The 18,897-nt window shown below is 38.3% G+C and overlaps 1 protein-coding gene across 12 annotated transcripts in view; it reads left to right on the top strand.

The window, feature by feature from the left end:
• diaph2 (diaphanous-related formin 2) overlaps positions 1-18,897 on the top strand; it is a 426,471-nt gene that overhangs the window by 163,793 nt on the left and 243,781 nt on the right. For all 12 annotated transcript variants that reach the window (XM_078953946.1, XM_078953948.1, XM_078953953.1 and 9 more), the window contains 2 exons: positions 1,280-1,630; positions 7,759-7,873. In XM_078953946.1, coding sequence (XP_078810072.1) covers positions 1,280-1,630; positions 7,759-7,873 — 466 coding nt within the window. The remainder of the gene's footprint in view (positions 1-1,279; positions 1,631-7,758; positions 7,874-18,897) is intronic.

Here is an 18,897-nt window from a genome sequence, read left to right on the forward strand (position 1 = left end):
GCAAATGGAAAGACTTTTGTTTAAAGCTGACTTCCAATCTGAACCCTGATGGAACAATAGAGCCTGTAATTGTAGAATTTGCATAACTTTTTTATATTTTTTTTATCGCTGCACATTTTGCTTTCAGACTTACTGTGAATTATCATCTGCTTTCTGATACTTGTTCATGTTGGGATTGTTCTGCAGTGACTGTGTGGTTTTATTAGAGTCAGATTAGTTAGAAATACTGTTAGTATGATTGCCCACCAATGTACGGCTCTTGTTTAAAGACTTTACTACAAAGCAAAATCATTTCTTTCTATAAAAGGATAAAAAGTAGTTGATATTATTAAATCTGAGCTAAAGCATTTTTCCTTCACCAGTTAAAGTTAAGGCAAGTTACTTTTTCTTCATTTTGTCCTTTTTTGGGTGGGCTTTGATTAGCATGATGCTTCAGCTCACTCTTTATTTAATTTTGTTTATTGTTTAAAAGTAGTAAAAATGTTATGTTTGAAGAACCAAATAAACATTTTTTACATTCAATCTTCCTGAACTGTGGCTATTTTCCAAATTCACTCACTACTCCCAAACCCCCAAAAGACAGCACAAGACTATCCATTGTCCTGGATTTGAATACTTAAAAAAAAATGTTTAATTTAAATGCCAAGTTCAGCATCACCCATTTGCCAAAGTAAAAGTGCAATGCATTGTGGTCTAAATTTGCCAATCTATTCAGCATCGATGCACACTGCTTTTTTAGCTGAGACTTCTGAAAAATTTCCAGGCCACTGGATTCTTGAAATGATGCTTTGTGCACCCCTCCCTACAACATAGCGAATGGCCTTTATCGTGCACTAACAGGGGGGTAGTGAGGTAATTTGGACCCAGGTGAAATGTAGCATCCAATGTACTATAAGCTCTGATTACAACAAACTACACCTTCAGCTGATTTTTGTTAGCTTTGACTAAAAAGCTTTAAAATGAATGAGGCTTATTTGGAAAAGGACACAGTGAAGACTTGCTTTGTTGTCCCTCATCTGGAATCTGCTGTTAAAAAACAACTTCAGTTGTCAAAATTGGGATTATTACATTATCATGACATTATAAATGAGTAATGTAGAATCTGGCTGCATGTTATAACGTTAGATATAACATCTATATAGTTGTTATCATGTCAGCAAAGCAAGAAAATTCTTCTCTATGAAATTGTGGTTAATTTCTTTCCAACATGAGACTCGAATCAAACCGGAGTCTTCCTCACTGCTTCTGCGTCTGTAACACCACTCGTCTTCTGCTGCAGATCGCTGCAGGCCCAGCGGCAGCTGGAGCCCCGCCTCCTCCACCTTTACCTGGGGCTGCAGCCCCTCCCCCTCCTCCGCCTCCTCCCCCACCTGGTGGATGCCCCCCTCCACCTCCTCCGCCTCTCCCCGGCCAGGCCAGCATTCCCCCGCCACCGCCGCCTCCTCCGCCACCAGGTGGAGGGCCCCCACCTCCTCCAGGATGTGGGCCGCCACCTCCTCCTCCTCCTTTTGGAGGCCTCGGCGGGCCTCCGCCCCCCCCTTCAGCACCTGTCGTCAAACTTCCTTATGGACTGGAGCCGAAGAAGACCTACAAGCCAGAAAATGTGATGAAGAGGGTCAATTGGACAAAGGTATGGTTTTCTTGGATTAAATGAAACCTTTTTCTCATGAAAGAGCCTTGTTTTGAGAAAAATTATCCTATTTTCTGTTTTGCAGGAAAAATACATTTTTAAAGACATTTTTTTAATTGTAAAATAATCTTAAGAAATATGTTTTAATGTATTAATGAATTCTTGGAAAGGCATTTTTTTCTTACCCCATTGGTACATTTTTTGAATTTCATTTAAAGTAAAAAGATTACAATTTTACACAATTTTGACTTATTTCTAGGGGACTTGTTTTTGCTGTTATTTAAACTATTGAGGAAAATGACACTCACTAGTTTGCATCAGCTATTTATTGGCCATAGGCTACACTATATGAATCTATGCACTCATTTTATAAAACATTAAACAATTTCTAAAGCTTAAATGTGCTTGAATGAACACTTTCTTTGAATAATTGGAGGATGACTTGGTTGTGTAACGTGCCATTACCCATGCAATAGATAATTTACCACTTGCCCCAGAAATTTGTAGCATTAATGTTGTAGTTATTTACTGCAACTTGTGTGACTCTTTAGTCTTCAAAAACAAAATGTAAAAACAATTCTTTTGAGGTTCTGTTGGTGAAGCGAGTCATTTCAAATCGCTTTGGTGGATTTAAAATTTAATTTTCCTTAAACTGCGTTAGTTTTATTTTGCTTCATTTTTCTAATATTAAAATAATTGAACAAATCTGGTGCAATACCAGCTATTACATACTGTAGGAAATATATGTAGTGCTCACAAAGTTTAAAATAGGAAATCAACCAACATCTGTCTTATCTGTGACTCAAGCATCTGGTAAAATCTTATAATTATGCTTTTTATTTATTCTGAATGTCATTTTCAGCAAGGTGACGGTCAACAGATGCTGCAGCACTGATCCAGAGAGAAGTTGGTTGCGATGTATTTAAAAAGTATGACCCCCATGCCACTTTTTCAATCAATCAAATAAATGAGAAAAGAGAGGACATTTTCCTCAGAAGCTACAGTCAATTTTACTTTTAGGAAAGCAAAGATAAAAGTTTCACAGAAAAAAAAGAGTACCTATAGACTCCAGAAGAAACGCACTTGATCAAGAAGCTCAAGAAGGCCGAGCACATTTAGTCACCTGACTTCAACTGCAACAGTGAATGAACCTTTTAAATTCAAACACATTGGAAGTTAACATCTATTTGTGTGAATAGCAGTCTAGCTGAATATATGGGTTGCTGCATCCTTGAAAATGGATTAACCTGGAAAAATGTACACGGCAGCTTTATATTTGTCTGAACTTCCATCCATACATTTTCTTAACCTGCTTCATCCCTTTTGGGGTGGCTGGGTGCCAGTGCCTAACCTGGCTACTGTTGGGCGACGGCCGGTTACACCCTAGACAGGTCAGCCTGTTGCAGGGCCACACAGTCACACACTCATACACACCTGGGAAAAGTTAGAGTCTTGGAAGTATGTTCTTCGACTGTGGGAGGAAGCCGGAGAAAACCCACGCATGCACAGAGAGAACATGCAAACTCTACACACAAAAAGGTCCCAGCTGCGATTTGGACAAGGGCTTTCTCGCTGCAAAAGCCACTGATATAACATTTATTCAACAACAAACTAGGAAGTAATAAGTTAAAGAAAAGAAAAAACGGAATTTGAAGTCAGAGCTGACAATTCAAATTAATATTCAGTTTATTATTATTATCAATATTTGAATTAAAATTCCTCTTAAGCATGCGTCTGCAAAGTGATATGTAATATATAATTAAATTGCCACTAGCAGGTGCAGCAGTATAAGACATCTGAATGGTAAAGTAAAAATACACTTTGAACAAATGAAAACAATTAGGTGGATATTTTGACATTTCATGAAGCTTGTTAGCACTTGCCAACTGAATGTGTGAGAAATCATACTATATTTACAGCCACAAATGTGTAGCTATAAATGCAGCTTCAATAGATACAGTTACAAATGTTGTTGGATCATTCAACTTAATACATTTGTTAATTAAAGAATGAAGATGCTAACATTTGTGATGTTTTTCTGCCTTAGTCACTTGAATGAGAGATTAGACATTCAGTATAATATCATTGTGCCATTTTCTTTTTTAAACCTTTTATTATATGGATATTCAGGGCTGAAAGTTAGCCGGTCCGGTCCAGTACTGCGTAATGTTCTAAGATCTGGCAGGGGTATGCTGTACCGGCTAAAACATCGCTGCTCTTTGCTGCTTTAGCACTCATTCAAATCTGGGGGCTAAAATTGCTCCTAATGCCACCAAAACTGCGAACCAGGCAGCGTTCTTTCTCATTCTTTCAGCGTCTGTGGTTTTTAGCGTCTTATCATCACTAAAAAATGGGATTTACGTCCCTCTCTCCTCTCACTATCCAATAATTCTCTCACTTCCCTAAACCAACACATTGAGCATGCGTGTCTTACAGGGTACGTTTGATTTGTTGTGTGGGGACACTTAATTCATTCACGGTCAAGGAGGCATATTTATGTGCAGGCTGGAGGTTGGTTAGTTTGCAATGGGGCAAGAAAAACAATAAATGATTCTTACAATTCCTGAACACTATTGTGATTGATAGTTCAAGATAAACCTCAATGCAAGGGTAGAAGTAAAACATGCGGGGGAAAAAAATTATGTTTGAAAAAGCCATTGAAAAAAAATGCAGGGAAAATGGAAAATGAGACAGAAAGAGGTGCATTTCCTACATTTATCCTTAACTGCATTTATCTGTAGTGCTGTAACGCTTCCTTTTACAATTCTTATCGTAATTAGTGGTTGCTAGGGTTGTGCCGATGGCCGATACCATCGTCCAAAATGGACGATACCATCGTCCAAAATGGACGATACCATCGTCCATCGTGATTGCTGACTGACATCACGATGGAGAGACACCATCGTGATGCCACGCCCCCGCCACGCTGCGAGTGGACACCATAAGCCGCGGTTACATGTGCAAAATATCTTGATCGCATCAATGGTCGGATTAGAATTCAACCTTTTACATGGGCCCAGAAAATATTTTTCCGATTATAACAAACGTTCACATGGGGTCACACTTTCGGTCGGAATAAATCATTTGCACATGCGCAGTAGTGTTTAAAAATACTGGAAGAGGAAATGAGTTCCGCTGTGAGGCTACATACATAGATATCTGGCAGCTCCGTAATATCCTAGATGATCTGCTAAACCTGCTTTCATCAATGTTACAGTTATTATGAAGCGCCTGTTCGCTCATCGTTTTATTTTTAATCCGTGTGGTCAGTGCTTTTTCTGTTGAAGATTGGAGCCGGAAGAAGCCAGGGCTAAGAGAGGCTAACACGCTAACAACATTTAGCCTTTGATGAACATAAAATCCATGCGGGAAATGCTGCAATCTGCAGCTTGGCTGCATGTAAATATGTGGGAATAACATCAGCCTTTATTTTGTCAGGACACGACTGGAAACACAAATTCACTTGATTGTTTGAATGGTTTCTAAGGACTGAGCGACATTTCTGCTTTGAAAAGCTCACACACTGCCCCAAAGCCGCTATGTGGTGGTTGTGCCCGGACACACTCTTTTACCGGACGACCCGGTTCTCCTGAGTTCGGTAGCTCGTTCACCTTGAGCTGCGGGACGGATCACAGTCCGAAGTCTCTCACACATTGCGCACACGTAACAAAGCATCCTCCCTTCCACTCAAACACAAAGTCCGACTGCTCTGCTTAGAGACACGGTTGCTCCGTCCACCGGTCCACTTGACTTATCAAGTGTAGGAGCGGACTTCTACTTTTCTATTTTGTTTGTAATTTTTTAATTTTTTTGTTAAAGTCACTTCCCTCAGTTTATACTGGATCATCGCGGATTAGTCATTAGTTGGGAAACAAAATGAATGAAGTAAATAGTACCAGCATAAACAAAAATGTACTTTCCCCCTGTGTATATGTAAATATGTGCTCACCCAACCACACATGGTGTCCATTTTCTATAGACATGGTCTTAATTTGATTTGAAAATGTCTTAACTTTAACATCTTGAAATCTGTTGATACAATGTTTATGTAGGTTTTTTGCATCAAATTGTGCCTAAGCCTATTAGATTGACAGAATGAAGGGAAACAAGGATGCATTGAGATGTAGAAAACAAGTTCAGTTGCACAGTTAAAGCTCACTGGTAGCTCATTAGATCAAGTTTGAACCGCCTTCCCCCAGACATGAAAAGGCCATTTTCATTCTGCTCAGGCTTCACAGGAAAATCCCACATCCACTCAATGGACTGAAAGTTCAGTTACAAGCTGTTAAGAAAATTATTGAACAAAATCCTTTGGTTTAAACCACTGCCAGATGAATATATTACCAGTCTCACTATGATTTAGGTGACCCAGATAAACAACTGTTGCAAAAGAAAACTACTAATAAGATGGACATTTTTAATGATGTCTGTCTAGACTCAGGGATAACTTTGGGATAAGCTTTTTTAAAATTCAGAGACTCTTCTGTGCTTCTTGAGCTGTAGGTTTTTGTTCAAGAATCAACATTTTAACCAGTCAACTCAAAACACCATAAATAAAAAAAGAAAAAGTGTTCTTAAAATGTATGTCTTTAAATTCAAGTGCACCGATGCCACTTGTTTTGGTAAAAACGGGGATGCAAACAAAAATAATGTATGTGGCTTAGAGATAGAGCAGCTGCCTTGTAGTCCCAACCTCCAATTAGGTTTGGTGGTTTGAAAAAAAGAAAGAAAAGAAAGATGCCCTATTGACTGAGAATTTGTTCACACAATATTCTTTATTAACAAATAAGAGTAACAAATAACTACTACCTATCTAACTAATGAACTAACTATATAGGTGTTGTAGAATCCCTATGCGTATGTGTGTCAGCGCGCTGTGTGTGTAGGAGGAAGGAGTACACACGAGTGTGTTGGGGGTACGTGTTGATTCTTCTGCAGTGGACCGCTCTCGAGCTGCACGCGAGGCTTCACCTATGCTCTCTGGTACAGACATCTTCTCAGAATATTATATATTCTCCAGTAATAAACGAGACTGCAGACACTTTGTCACCTTTGCGGTAGCCATGAAGCCTGACACCCATGAAGAACGCGGGGCACTTAAAAACGCACGCAGCTTGTAATGGAAATGAATACAATAGAAATTAATAATTAGAACGCAGTAAATTTGTTGTATTTCCTTGCGAGACGGAAACTTCTGTTGTAGAATCAATGAGGATTTGTTTCTGAAACCGCTCGCGTGTCTGTGTGTGTGTGTGAATAGAGGGAGTGACAGCTGTGCGCCGGTAAGAGGTGAGAGGTGCGGCGCAGGGAGTGAAGGAGAACAGAAATAAAAGGTTTCCCCCAGAAACCCTTGAAGTCTGAACACAGGACTAGCAGAAAAATTAAATTATCAGCAAAGATGAATGTGTTTAATGTGTTGATTATAGTTCCAACCACGCACCATATGCAGAACTTAAAAAAAAAAAAGAAAAAACAAACCTTCAAAAAATAATACAGTGCGGTGATAATGTGATGACCTCATCAACAACAACAGACAAGATGACTAATGCTGCAATACATAACTTTCTAACTCAGTTGGATTTTTTTTAATCAAATATTTTCTTTCTTCTTTTTTTATCAAATATTTTTTTCTTTCTTTCTTTCTGCAGTTATCGTCACACCCATAGCAGTAACTACCAAATGCTAGATGGGTTTGTTTATGCTTAGGTCACCTTTTCACAGTCCTGCTGCTTCTTTCAGAGTTTAAAATCTTTGGCCTGTCTTACTATGTAGGTGCAAGGCTGCATCTCAGAGTCTTTGCTGTCTCATCCTCAATTTGAACCGTGGTGGGTGGGTAGGTGGGGGTGGGGGGGACGAAGATGTGGAGCTTTGATGTGTCTAATCACTCTCCCTTTTTATTGGGTGCTGCCATATTCACGTGGTTTGTCATCACATAAAGACCTTCTGTCTCACTTTTATGTTTTGTTCTTTTCTTTTATTACCGTCTCATTTGCCACTCGGCTGCAAAGTATGCCTCACAAGGTCATGACACAAACCCCCTTCTTCCAGCCAGAAGAACGTTTGAGTGGCGGGCTGATGGAGCGACGGTTTCTGATTGTGCTGATAATGGAATCCTTGTGTCATTGCAGATAGTGCCTCAGGAAATGTCAGAGAACTGCTTCTGGATCAAAGTCAAAGAGGAGAAGTTTGAGAATCCTGACCTATTTGCTCAGCTTTCCCTCTGCTTTTCCTCACAGAGTAAAGGTAAAGAGGTGTCATCTTTTTCCATTCCAGCCTTAATTAATGTTCACACACATGCTTCATTTAGCCTCTGGGGCAACAGTTACTAAGACACTTTCATCTTGTGACAGCAATTTTTTCTCACTGAAATGTTAATTATCTTAGAACCAAGCGTTTCTTTCAATGCATTTGCACACCTCTTCTGTATCTTCTCAGTTCAAGTCTCTCTGCCAATTAGGGCTACAGTGTTCTTGCTGTGGTGCAGTTATGTTTGTCAAAAAGCCTCACCGCTGCACATTACATTTGGTTTTTTGTGCCCATTGAATAGTTCTAAATCTCCTTTTTTATGTACTTAGATGTGTACGAGTGCACAATGTTGAACTTGCACATGAATGTGTGAAGCCATTGCAGCTACGCTTGATTTGCTTTTTGCCTTTTCCACTTGAGTGGACCAGCCCCCCATCGGGGGAGATCCGAGGGTTTTGTGAAGGAAGCTCTAAGAGTTTAGTTGTCGTGGACAGTTTGTCTTTCAGATACACAACCTCGGAGCCTAACTTGCTGATAAATAACAAAAGTGGTGCAGTGCAAGTGTTTGTTTTCTTCTCTTTTTTTTTTTTTTGGTTGGTGGAAGAGGATATATGAAAGCACTTGATGTATCCCCCATGACAGTTTGATTGTTTTCTGCTTTCTTGTCAGTGGAGTCGTGCATTTGTGTGTGTGTGTGTGTGTGTAGCTCACCCCTCCGATTCCTGCAGCAGTGGGACAGGAGAAGTCAGCGCTTCCGTGCTGTTAAGCACAAAAACAGTCAAATCGTAGCTCTGTCAGCAGCATGTGTGAACATAACTATTCAGAACCCTCCAAGTTTTTCCCTCACACCCGCCGTCTGTTTGGACGCCCGTCAGCCTACCAGCACTTTAAGGCTCTGTACTTCTCACAACCCTCAAGTCTGCAAACTAGATTCATCTCTTTTTTTTTCTTTTTTCTGTGCTGCGGAATAAATAGCAATTTTCTCCAGGCTGCTGCAAGGTGATTTGCCTGCAGAGTACAGATGGAAGACGGATGGGCGTTGTAAAGAACAGTTGTTGCAAAGTGTAATGAAGTGACATGGATAGTGATGGTAGTCTCTGTAGTCGGCGTCTGCAGTGCACCGTCATATATGAACATCCTCAGAAACATTGCAGATGGAACCGAAGACTTAAGCAATCGAATGAGTGAAATCTTTTCAGATTTATCATGCATTTTATTTGAAGACCCACTCCAATAAAAAATGGGTTTTTGGTGTTTTTAACATGTTCTTGTGTTATTTTTATGACGATAGAGGACAAATGTAACTGGGCAGAGTGAGCAGGCTACAACCTCCCTGCTCTGCCTTTTTGTTATGCATCGACTCATAGACGACTAGATCTACGTACTTCTTCGTTTTCTCATCCCAGCTGACATCTGTGTTAAAACTTCACAGCTGGATAGATCCAATATTGCTCGCTTTTTCCGTTGCACCGGTATTGTTGGGTTGAGTTGTGAGGGGCTGTGAGCGTGTAAACAAAAATGTCTCAGCAAAGTTGAGGGGAAAGGGGGGTGGGGGTGTCTTAGAAAACAGCATACTGGTAATCATTATTAAAAGACCACTGGGAACGCTTTTCCAGTAGATAAAAAGATGATATTTTAAAGATTTCAGTGTTTGGATTTTGATATAAACTACATCTTTCCTGTTTAGCATGCTTATTTGTAGTTGAGATCCAAAAAGCCATTTTTAAATACTACATGAAATTCCCCTTTTCACCCTGTGGGATTCAGAAAAAATCTCTATAGATAGTGCACGTTCCCGCTGGCATGGTAGAAATTCCTGATCCAGCATTTCCCCCTGGAGTTGTCCCTTTCAGGATCCCTATCAATTACCCCTGCAGTGGCTTCACTGAATCAGCTCTTTTTCCTCTATTGTTGGAATGGAGCATGATTTTCTCATGAATGAAAAATGCTGTTTAATGTTTGATATCCACCAACCCCCCCGCGCTCCCACACACACACACAAACACCCACCCACACGCACACACACATGCACACACAGTGGAGTTGAAAGTCAATGTGAGAAAACTTTGATGTAGCTTGCAATGCAGAAAGTATACTAGAATAGATTTTCTTATAATGATGTTCTGGTTCATTTGTTCTTTTTGCCGTGATCAAATATGAATGTACACAGTTGTTGTAGTTAAACATTTTGTCAACGGCGTCCTTTTTTTTAAATATCATAAAACATATTTTTGTGTATATTTGTGCTTGAACTGAAGTTACTTTGTTTAAGCTAAAGTAGGGCAGTCTTGAGTTGATTTTGGGGGTTTATCCAGCGTGTCTGAAGCTGAAGTGATAATTTCTCAAATTCTCATTGTAGCAACACACCATGTGTCCTTTGTGCTGATTTGACATAGAAATTGCTGGTGAAAATCACCCTTTTATGTAAAGCGCACACAAACACCACTTGAGGACTTTTACTTTGCTGCTTTTTTTTTTTTTTTATGGTCAATCTTTGTCACAAGATGTGGTTGTTTGTCTGTAAAGCGCACTTTTGGTACCTAGTGTATTGTGAAAGATGAGGCAAGAAGGTGTAAATGCTTTCCCTGCAGAGCTGCCCAAACAACATGGTTCCAAAAAGGCTCCTGTTATCTCTACCTTCCTTGGGATTATTGCTTGTTGCTTGCATCGTCGAGGAACACTTTTGCCAGTAAATGGGGGAAGAAAAAAAGAAAGAAATCACTTTAACATCTACCAATTTTCAGCTGCTCGTTGCTTTCAGAGCTTTCTAAAACAACTGACTGTCATCTCCCCTGTTGCTTTTATGGGTCTCGCTGTTTAATGAGTTTTACCAAGAAAAGAAATAATCAAGACAGATTTTAAGTTCAACTTCACCCTTTTTTTTATTATGTGACTTGATGGGACACCAGAAAGACATCAGAGCTGTGTGTCGAAGGTTCAGAAACCAAGGCAGCACCAGGTGTTTTTTGTTAGAAAACTGCAAGAATTGCTGATAAAAATCCATAATACTCATCTTTATGACAGGATTGGTAATATTGTCTACAATAAATGACGTCGACTAATCAAAATAGCCTGCAACTGTTCCCTAGTTGCAGATAGAAAAGGTTCACTCAGGATGGAAAGCATGCAGAAATGGACGGACTCGTTCAAAATGACTGTGTTTAAAGGCAACATAAAGGCCAACAAGGGGAAAGGGGGGAAAAAAATGAAGGAGGCTGAGAATAGGCTATCAGTGCACTCATTCAATTGCTTTGCATCTTCCAGAGTACTAACTGCTCTGTTCACACATGAGCTCCTCTGGATATTTTCATTACAGCTTTATAGTAGTGGCTTTAATGGGTAAATGCTGCAAAAAGTCTCGTCTGTGTTACATGGACATCTGCATTTTAAGTGCGTTAAAAAAATTGGAGGAGTGCACTTCTGAAATAGATCCTGACTTTACATGTTATCAGAATGGCTCTCTGTTTTTCTTTTCTTTCTTTTTTCTTCTTCTCATTTTTGTTTCCTCAACAGCTGGACCAATGTTTCTGTCTGTTACATTGTGTAGATTAGGACAGTGGATCAATTCTTACTATTTATTCTAAAAATATCAGAATGGTTGCTAAATGTGTGTATTTTTACTACACAAATTCAAAGGAAACTAATGTGTTTTTAGTACCATACTTTTTACCTTTTCTTTAGAACAGAAGAGCAGAATCAACAACACATAGCAGATAAAAATACACATATTTTGAAATACATTATATTCATCACTTTAAACCGTCATTTTTTCTGTTAACTTGAGCAGTAAATAAAACAAAAATATCACTTTTACTTTGCATCATTTTACAACAAATCCTGAAAATGTCCTCCACAGTTTTTCCATCCTCAAAGTTTAGGTGACTACAGTTCGAGTAGATAGATGAGAAGAAGAGCCTGAATGAAGACACAGCAACCCCTACTTTAAACTAAAGTGACAGACTTGTTTGCATCTTTAGAGGAAATGATCACAAGATCTTTGTTATATTCTTAAATTCATATTCATCATATTTTTTAAGTCTGTTTTTCTATTTCATTTTATTGTATTATATTGTTTTTTTTATATATTTAAAACACTTGTTTTTTTTTCTGAACTTATTTCAGTGAGCTGAACTTCTGATCTTTTTATTTTAATTTATGAAAAATATCTCAATAGCTTTACTTTATAAACGGCAAGACAGGTTTATTTATATAGCACAATTCGTACAAAAAGTAATTTAAAGTTTTTTACAAAACAGAAAAATGCTTTAAAATCACAATACAGAACAGTACAAAGATTAAAAACATACATAATCATTATAAAATGGACTTTAAAAGAAAGGAAAGGGAAAAGAAAATGAAAAGAGGTGTTTAGCCGTTGTAAACACGGCTAAACAGGAATGTTATAAGTCTAAATTTATAAATGAGAAACTATTGACACAATTTACTTCCATTGATGGTAGCACATTCAGTTTCTTTAGTTTATTTACTTTAAATTCAACAATATTATTAATTTTCATGCAACAATTACATCACCTCAAGTGTAATTTTACTACATTCTACAAGATTTATAAAGATTTCAAATCAGCGATCTTGAATGTAGCAAATATGAATCCTTGAATTTTCGGGAACAATATCCAAGTATTCGGATAGTCGTTACAGCGTTGGTGTGGATCCTTTTCATTCAGTGTTTATGTGGGGGAATAAAAGTTGAAAATGAGTAGAAAAGGTTCACCTCAGCTACTAACGACAACTCAGGTTTAGCTGTAGAGCTGCTTGGTATTTTGTGATCATAAATTTGTCACCGCCCACACACAAAGATGATAATCTGTTATTGCAGAGAGATCCCTCCATTTTCTTCTGACACTATCCCTATTAGTGTGGAAGGCAGCCAACAATAACATATTATTATAGGTTTAAACACACACACAAACACACACACACACGCACACCAATGTGTTTAAAACATGGACTTCTTGGTCTCTTTTTGCTCTTTTCTCTGCCTTTGCCGTGTCCCCTCTTTCTATACACTCCTCTCCATTGACTCTGGGGCCTTTTTTTTTCTTTTTCTCTCATCTCCCCACAGTTGGCTTTATCAATCAGTGGGTTGTGCCACTTGGGATCAAATCAGATTCACTCTGGGATTGAATGTGTGTAGCCATGGCATCCTGCATTTGAAAGCCAATTCATTCAACTGGAACTTTGCAGTTCAATTTGAAACAAGATTGATGTTGGCAAACTTCACACCGCCTCTCTTCCAAAATGTTTCCTCCATTGGCCGCATCAATTGCTGACACACAAAGGGCATATGCCACTTTGTAATGGTGATGTCTGGGCTTCTCCACAGAAACAACTCGGAGAATCAGAAGCGATTCTCTGTTTCTCCCCAAATGTTTCCTCAAATAGAGGCTTTCTTTTTGATTGACTTTACCTGCCGGAAGTCTCAAAATTGGGCAGTCCATCATTATTTAAAATATTATTTGTGGGATTTTTTTTTTTATTTTTTTTTATTTTTCTGCTTTGGGATAAAGCTCTATTTTAATGTCCATGGTGTTATTTTTAACTTTTTAATACTGTCGAGCTTACTAATGTACATTATTTTTGAGAGGTAAACGGCTCTCAAAAAAGGTTGGAAAAAAAAAAAGATGGATATTATTGTAAATATACTACCATGGCTGACGTGTAGCTGTGTTTTTTTTAACGTGTTATTAACTTTGGAATAAATTTAGGAGCTAGAATTGTCAGTAATGTTTGCTTTAGCGGGATCAATCTGTTTTTTTTACGTGTTGCAAACAAGGTGGGGAATTAAAGGTATTGTCTAGAAACTATTGTGGCTAACGAATCTAATGTGTTAAATTGCAGTGTGTTACTAGAGTTCCTGTGAACACAGTCATAAAATCTCACTGACTGACAGATTTATCTGTGATTCTTGTCTGGGTTAATGTGCCTAGTTTGGTGCGCCTCATATGTGACATTAATAGTAGAAAATAGACCATGCATTGACCGGTGCACCTTTTAATCCAATGCACCCTATAGTCGGGAAAACACGGTAAATAACACAAACTCTTTAACACAACGTAAAATCTTTGACGCTTTCTACAATCGTGAATCTGCAGTTTTAAGTAAAGCAGCTTTTCATATCGACTTTGCACTAATGTTCAACAATTGCCTAAAGTACAGTGTTACATACCGGCCCAAAGACGCTATATCTATTACATAATAAATTGATTTACATTGATTGCATAAGCACCGGTGTAAAAAGGGGGACAAAAAACCTTATTTTTTATTTCTTTGTATCAAATTTTCTTTTTTTTTGTTTTCGAGTTTTCAGTAAGAGTTTAACTTAAGATATTTAAGACAGACTACATTTTCCATTAAGATCCCGCCTATTTTATAAAGAACCAGGATAATTTTTTTCTGCAATAATAAGAAATAAAAGCCTTTATTCGAGATACTTTTATTGTGAAATATCTACCTGAAAACCATATAAAATGTAGGAGCGACAAATCCAAAGTTGTTGGGGTTAAGTGAATCCTTGTAAGCAGTGGTGCACTGTTCAGTATCTGCATTCAGTCTGAATTTGTTGTCATTTACAAAAAGTTGGTGATATATTATTACTGCAGTGGGGTTGTAGTAATAAATAATTAAACGTGCTTGATAAAGGAGAATCCACAATAACCACTTCATACTAAATTAATAATCACTTTTTTCTGTTCTTATCATTGTAATTTTTTATTATTTTTGGTCCATTGATGTAATTATTTTAAAGCTTTAGACAGCGTATAATTATGTTTTTACACTGGGGTTATTGAATATGCAATAAAGATTTTTTGTTTATTTTTTATGATACAGCCTTGAGAAAATATAATAAAATAAAATAATGTAACCTCCGAGGAGGTATTTTACAACTCTCTCGCAAATCCCAATTTATTCTTTACATAGCAATGAACCACAATGTGGGTATCTGTCTTTTTTTTAGCGTTGTTTTTTTGTTGTGCATTAGCCAGAAAGGTCATCTGTGGGAATTCACCCTGTTGTAAATCCTGCCTCTTAAGTGTTGCCCGCACACTCGTCTTCTCCTTCATTCCAGAGGATTTGATCAAATCCTTCTGCACTTTTCTCCACTCTGACACCTTTTGTCCCTTCACTTACCCACTGTCCCCGCACTTCTGCCTCAGACGTGCGCCCTCCCCAATCAGCCATTGTGGCAAGGGCGACAGATTCCCAATCCCCGCTACAAAGCCTCGGCAGCGGGGGGGTAATGACCCAGCCACTATGACTGTAATGATGGAATCAGTGGGGGGTATAACTGTCTCTCCGACTCCCTAATAAGTCCCCTAATAACTCGGTTAACATCAGGGGTGACCGGATCAAACGCACTCGCCGAGTCTCCGTCAAAAAACTCGTGCTGACCTGCAACCTGTGCATTTTGACCCCCACAGTGCTGATCCACTGGTGTTAATTCTTAAAGCGTCAAAGCAAATGCTGCAACACAAATGCTTCTATGTGCATTCTAATAGGCTTTTATGAACTTACAAAATGTTCTATTGATTTAAATAAAAATATTCAAATACTTAAAAAAAAGACTTTTTTTTTCCTTTGCAATGTAAGAGGCTTAATTTAAGGATTTCAGGCTCTTCCGCCCGCACTGGGATGGGCTCATTTTCTTGGCGCGTGCACGATAACAAGCTTTAGATATTCTTTATGTCAGCACGTTGGCCTTGGTGGAGTTTATTTATTTCTTTTTCTTATTTTCCCTGTAGAATGAAGCTGTTTATTGTTGACTGTGTTAATTGAGAGAGTAGAGCCTACGCCAGGCGACTTCCTCTGCTTATCTCACTCCTGGGCTTATATTCCGGGTATCAGCCATTCTCTTGTCGACTTCTTTTTACCACACAAGCTATCGGCATTTGGGATAAAGCTAACATTACGGTGACCTTTTTCTTGTCTCAATTCTTCAGTCTTAAATACTGGATTGAAATTATTTTATTTATGTATTTATTTTTGGGTAAAAAACAAAGCAGAAATACTGTTATCTTTTTCTGATAAAAGAAAAAGAAAACTGAAACTGCAGCATTTTGCTCAGCCTGAAAGAAAGGCTGGTCATTAATTGTTAGTGCAGGCAGGAGACCTTTGTCTCAATAAAACATAAAACACAACCCCCCCTAATGTTCTTTTTCTCCCAGTTTGGGGCAGTTGGCTCACTGTGCATCTCCCAGGTCAGCCCTTTTCTCGGATCATTCCTGCTTGCTTTTAACGTATTACTCACGGATGAAAATGAAGATCTTAAATATTAATAATGAGTAATTGGTTTATTGTAGGGTGTTACATTTAAGTGTGCAACTCGGAAGCACGAGAGACAGATTTCCTCTCATTCCCACCTCAGCTCGCCTTGCTGTGATGTCCCACTGATTTTAATCTTCTCTTCTCAGATGAGAGCCATTCTTGCTATCACAGTGCACTTTAACTTTCGCCCCCTGAATGGTAGCTGACTTTGATACCTGCCGCTTGCAGCCTTGCCACGGCAAACCCTGCTAACTTTTATGTGTCTTGAAGTATGATTCAGCCAAACCTTCTATTGAAACACCCACTACAATCAGTTTTTGATCTATTTTAACAATGTTCATCGATTGCTTTGTCCTTTGGATCATAAGTCGCTCCAGAATATATATCGCAGCAGCCAAAACGAAAGCATAATTAGGAAAAAAAATCATATATAAGTCGCACTTCTGGGAGAAAGTGCATCGTTTCTGAACAAATCCGCCAAGTGAGGCGTTCACACCAAACGCAAATGATGTGTCCAAAAATGTGTTCATAAACTAGACGCTCCCGTGGAGTGTGGGAGACGCCATCGTTTGCCTCATTGCTGCATGGTTACATTAACTGTATATATCATTTACAATGCATTGAAGACATGGATGGTGTTGAGAGATGAGGTCTCTTTATTTTAAAAAGCTCTAAAAATGATGAGTGAGCACGTCTCCATGGGTGGGTTCATGAGTTCATTCAGCCTTTTCTTTTTTTGGGGGGGATTTACCTCCAGATGTAGGAGCTGACGGTTTCAGCTCTTGCTTTCCCGTATTAGTCCGATAATGTAATAATGCCTCGATGCGAATAAGAAAAATATCATAAAGTTCAGGAGGAGAAGAATCAGATCCTCCTCCTGATTTAGGGATGGGGCTGCTTCTTCTGCGTTGCGGTCAGTAGCAGATACTGATGCACACACCTACAGAGCTCTTTTGGACTGTAACAAAATGAGTAAATGGGCTGTATATCAATGAAGATTCTGTTTTTAAAATGGCATCTGCACTTATTGTGTTTTCCAGATGTCAGGATTCAACTTCAAGATAAATAAATTGTAATTTTTGTTGTTGTTCTTTTTAAATAAAAAATAATTTAATTTACTGCCATTATTGTTTACTGATTAAAGACGGTCTATATGGTCATAAAGAGCTCTGTTAGTGCTGTCTGTGTCCGTCACATTGAGCCGTGGCTGCCAGCTTGCCTAATTGTGGGATAAGATTCTTTTGTGTCCAAGTGGTTATTAAAATGTTTTGCTTTAAGAAAAGAAAAAAAGGGACAGTCAGCATAACAGGAAAATCTCCTGTGGAACTTCATTAACTTAATGGGAGAATATGGAGGGCTTACCATGTCCAGCTCAGAACTTTAATTGTTCACTATGTGGAAAACAAATGGAAAAGCACCAATCATACTATACGTGTTTGTAAAGATATGAGGAAAATTGAACAGTGCATAGCTTTCTTAAGAAACCTGCTTTTCCTTATGACAGGTACACCTGCAAACCTGATTTTCTAAAGTACATTTCTGATAGGAAAAACTGGCTTCCTCTACGAACTCTTTTGCATTGCAAAAGCTTCTGGCGCTCAACTTTTAAAGGAGAAGAACTACTTTGTGTTGTTGAAGCTCACCCACTGAAGTTCAGTTTTAAGTCAGAAACCAACATTTTACAGCCTTTACGCTCCCTTTGTCTTGTAACTTTTGGCAAATAACTGCTGGAATTATTTGTATTTGTTTTCTAACTTTTGCTACCAAATCACAAGATATCGTAATATTCTTTTTGTACTTTCGGAGCTTTGACCAAACTTGGAATCCCAGTGGGGTTACACCAGTAGACCCCACAGAGGGTTTATTTCAGAGCAGAGTCTGTCTACTGGAATAGTTTACTTTGTTTGGCGGGTGTAAAACCTCACCAGTGATCCAACAAGACAAACACTGCTCCGGGTATTAATGTATAATTCTAAAGGTTATCTTAGCGTTTTGTTTATTTAGTTATTTTCTTGGACAGAGTTTGTTTTGGGGAATACTGCAACCAACTGGGCAGCTGTTATAACTGTGTTTATTCCAGGGGGTTTGCATATATATATATACATATATTTTTTTTAACTGAGTTATTACCCTTGACACTTTAGTTTGCATATTTTAGTATCATTTTCCAAAAGGCTCCAAGTTTCAAAGAAATACATCAATTGTTTGTTTTGCAGTGAGGCAAGTCTTTTTGGTCAATTTTGTTCAAAAAAAACGTAAAAATAAATAAATAGATAACCTGAGGATATCATGTAACAATATGGAATAGACCCAAACTTTATCATGAAGGAGCTAAGGGGAGGACAATAAAGATGGATCTGCATTTACTTGCAAAAAGATAAAATAAAAAATAGCCTGACTGTTTTCCTTTGCATTAATGTGTTTTCCTTCAATGAAACATGCTAACCAATTAAAAATAAATAAATAGAAACACATAATTCACATATGCGCACAAACTGTCAGTTAAGAAACATTGCACATAGGTTTGATGTTTTTGTCTTCTTTTTTTTACCACCTAAAAATGTTGTGCACCATCTCTCAAGCACAGATACCGTCCATCACACTTTTCCTCTGCTTCCCTGTAGGATGCGCATATTAGTAGTTAACCTTTGCTTTTCCTCGTTCTTTTATTTATCTTCCCTTGGTGCTTCCTTCCACATCCTCCCTCTTCTTCCCTTTCTGTGCTCTCCTCCAGTTCC

This window comes from Oryzias latipes, chromosome 10 (genome assembly GCF_053564925.1).
Source record: "Oryzias latipes strain Hd-rR chromosome 10, Olatipes_Hd-rR_3.1".
Lineage (NCBI taxonomy): Eukaryota > Metazoa > Chordata > Actinopteri > Beloniformes > Adrianichthyidae > Oryzias > Oryzias latipes.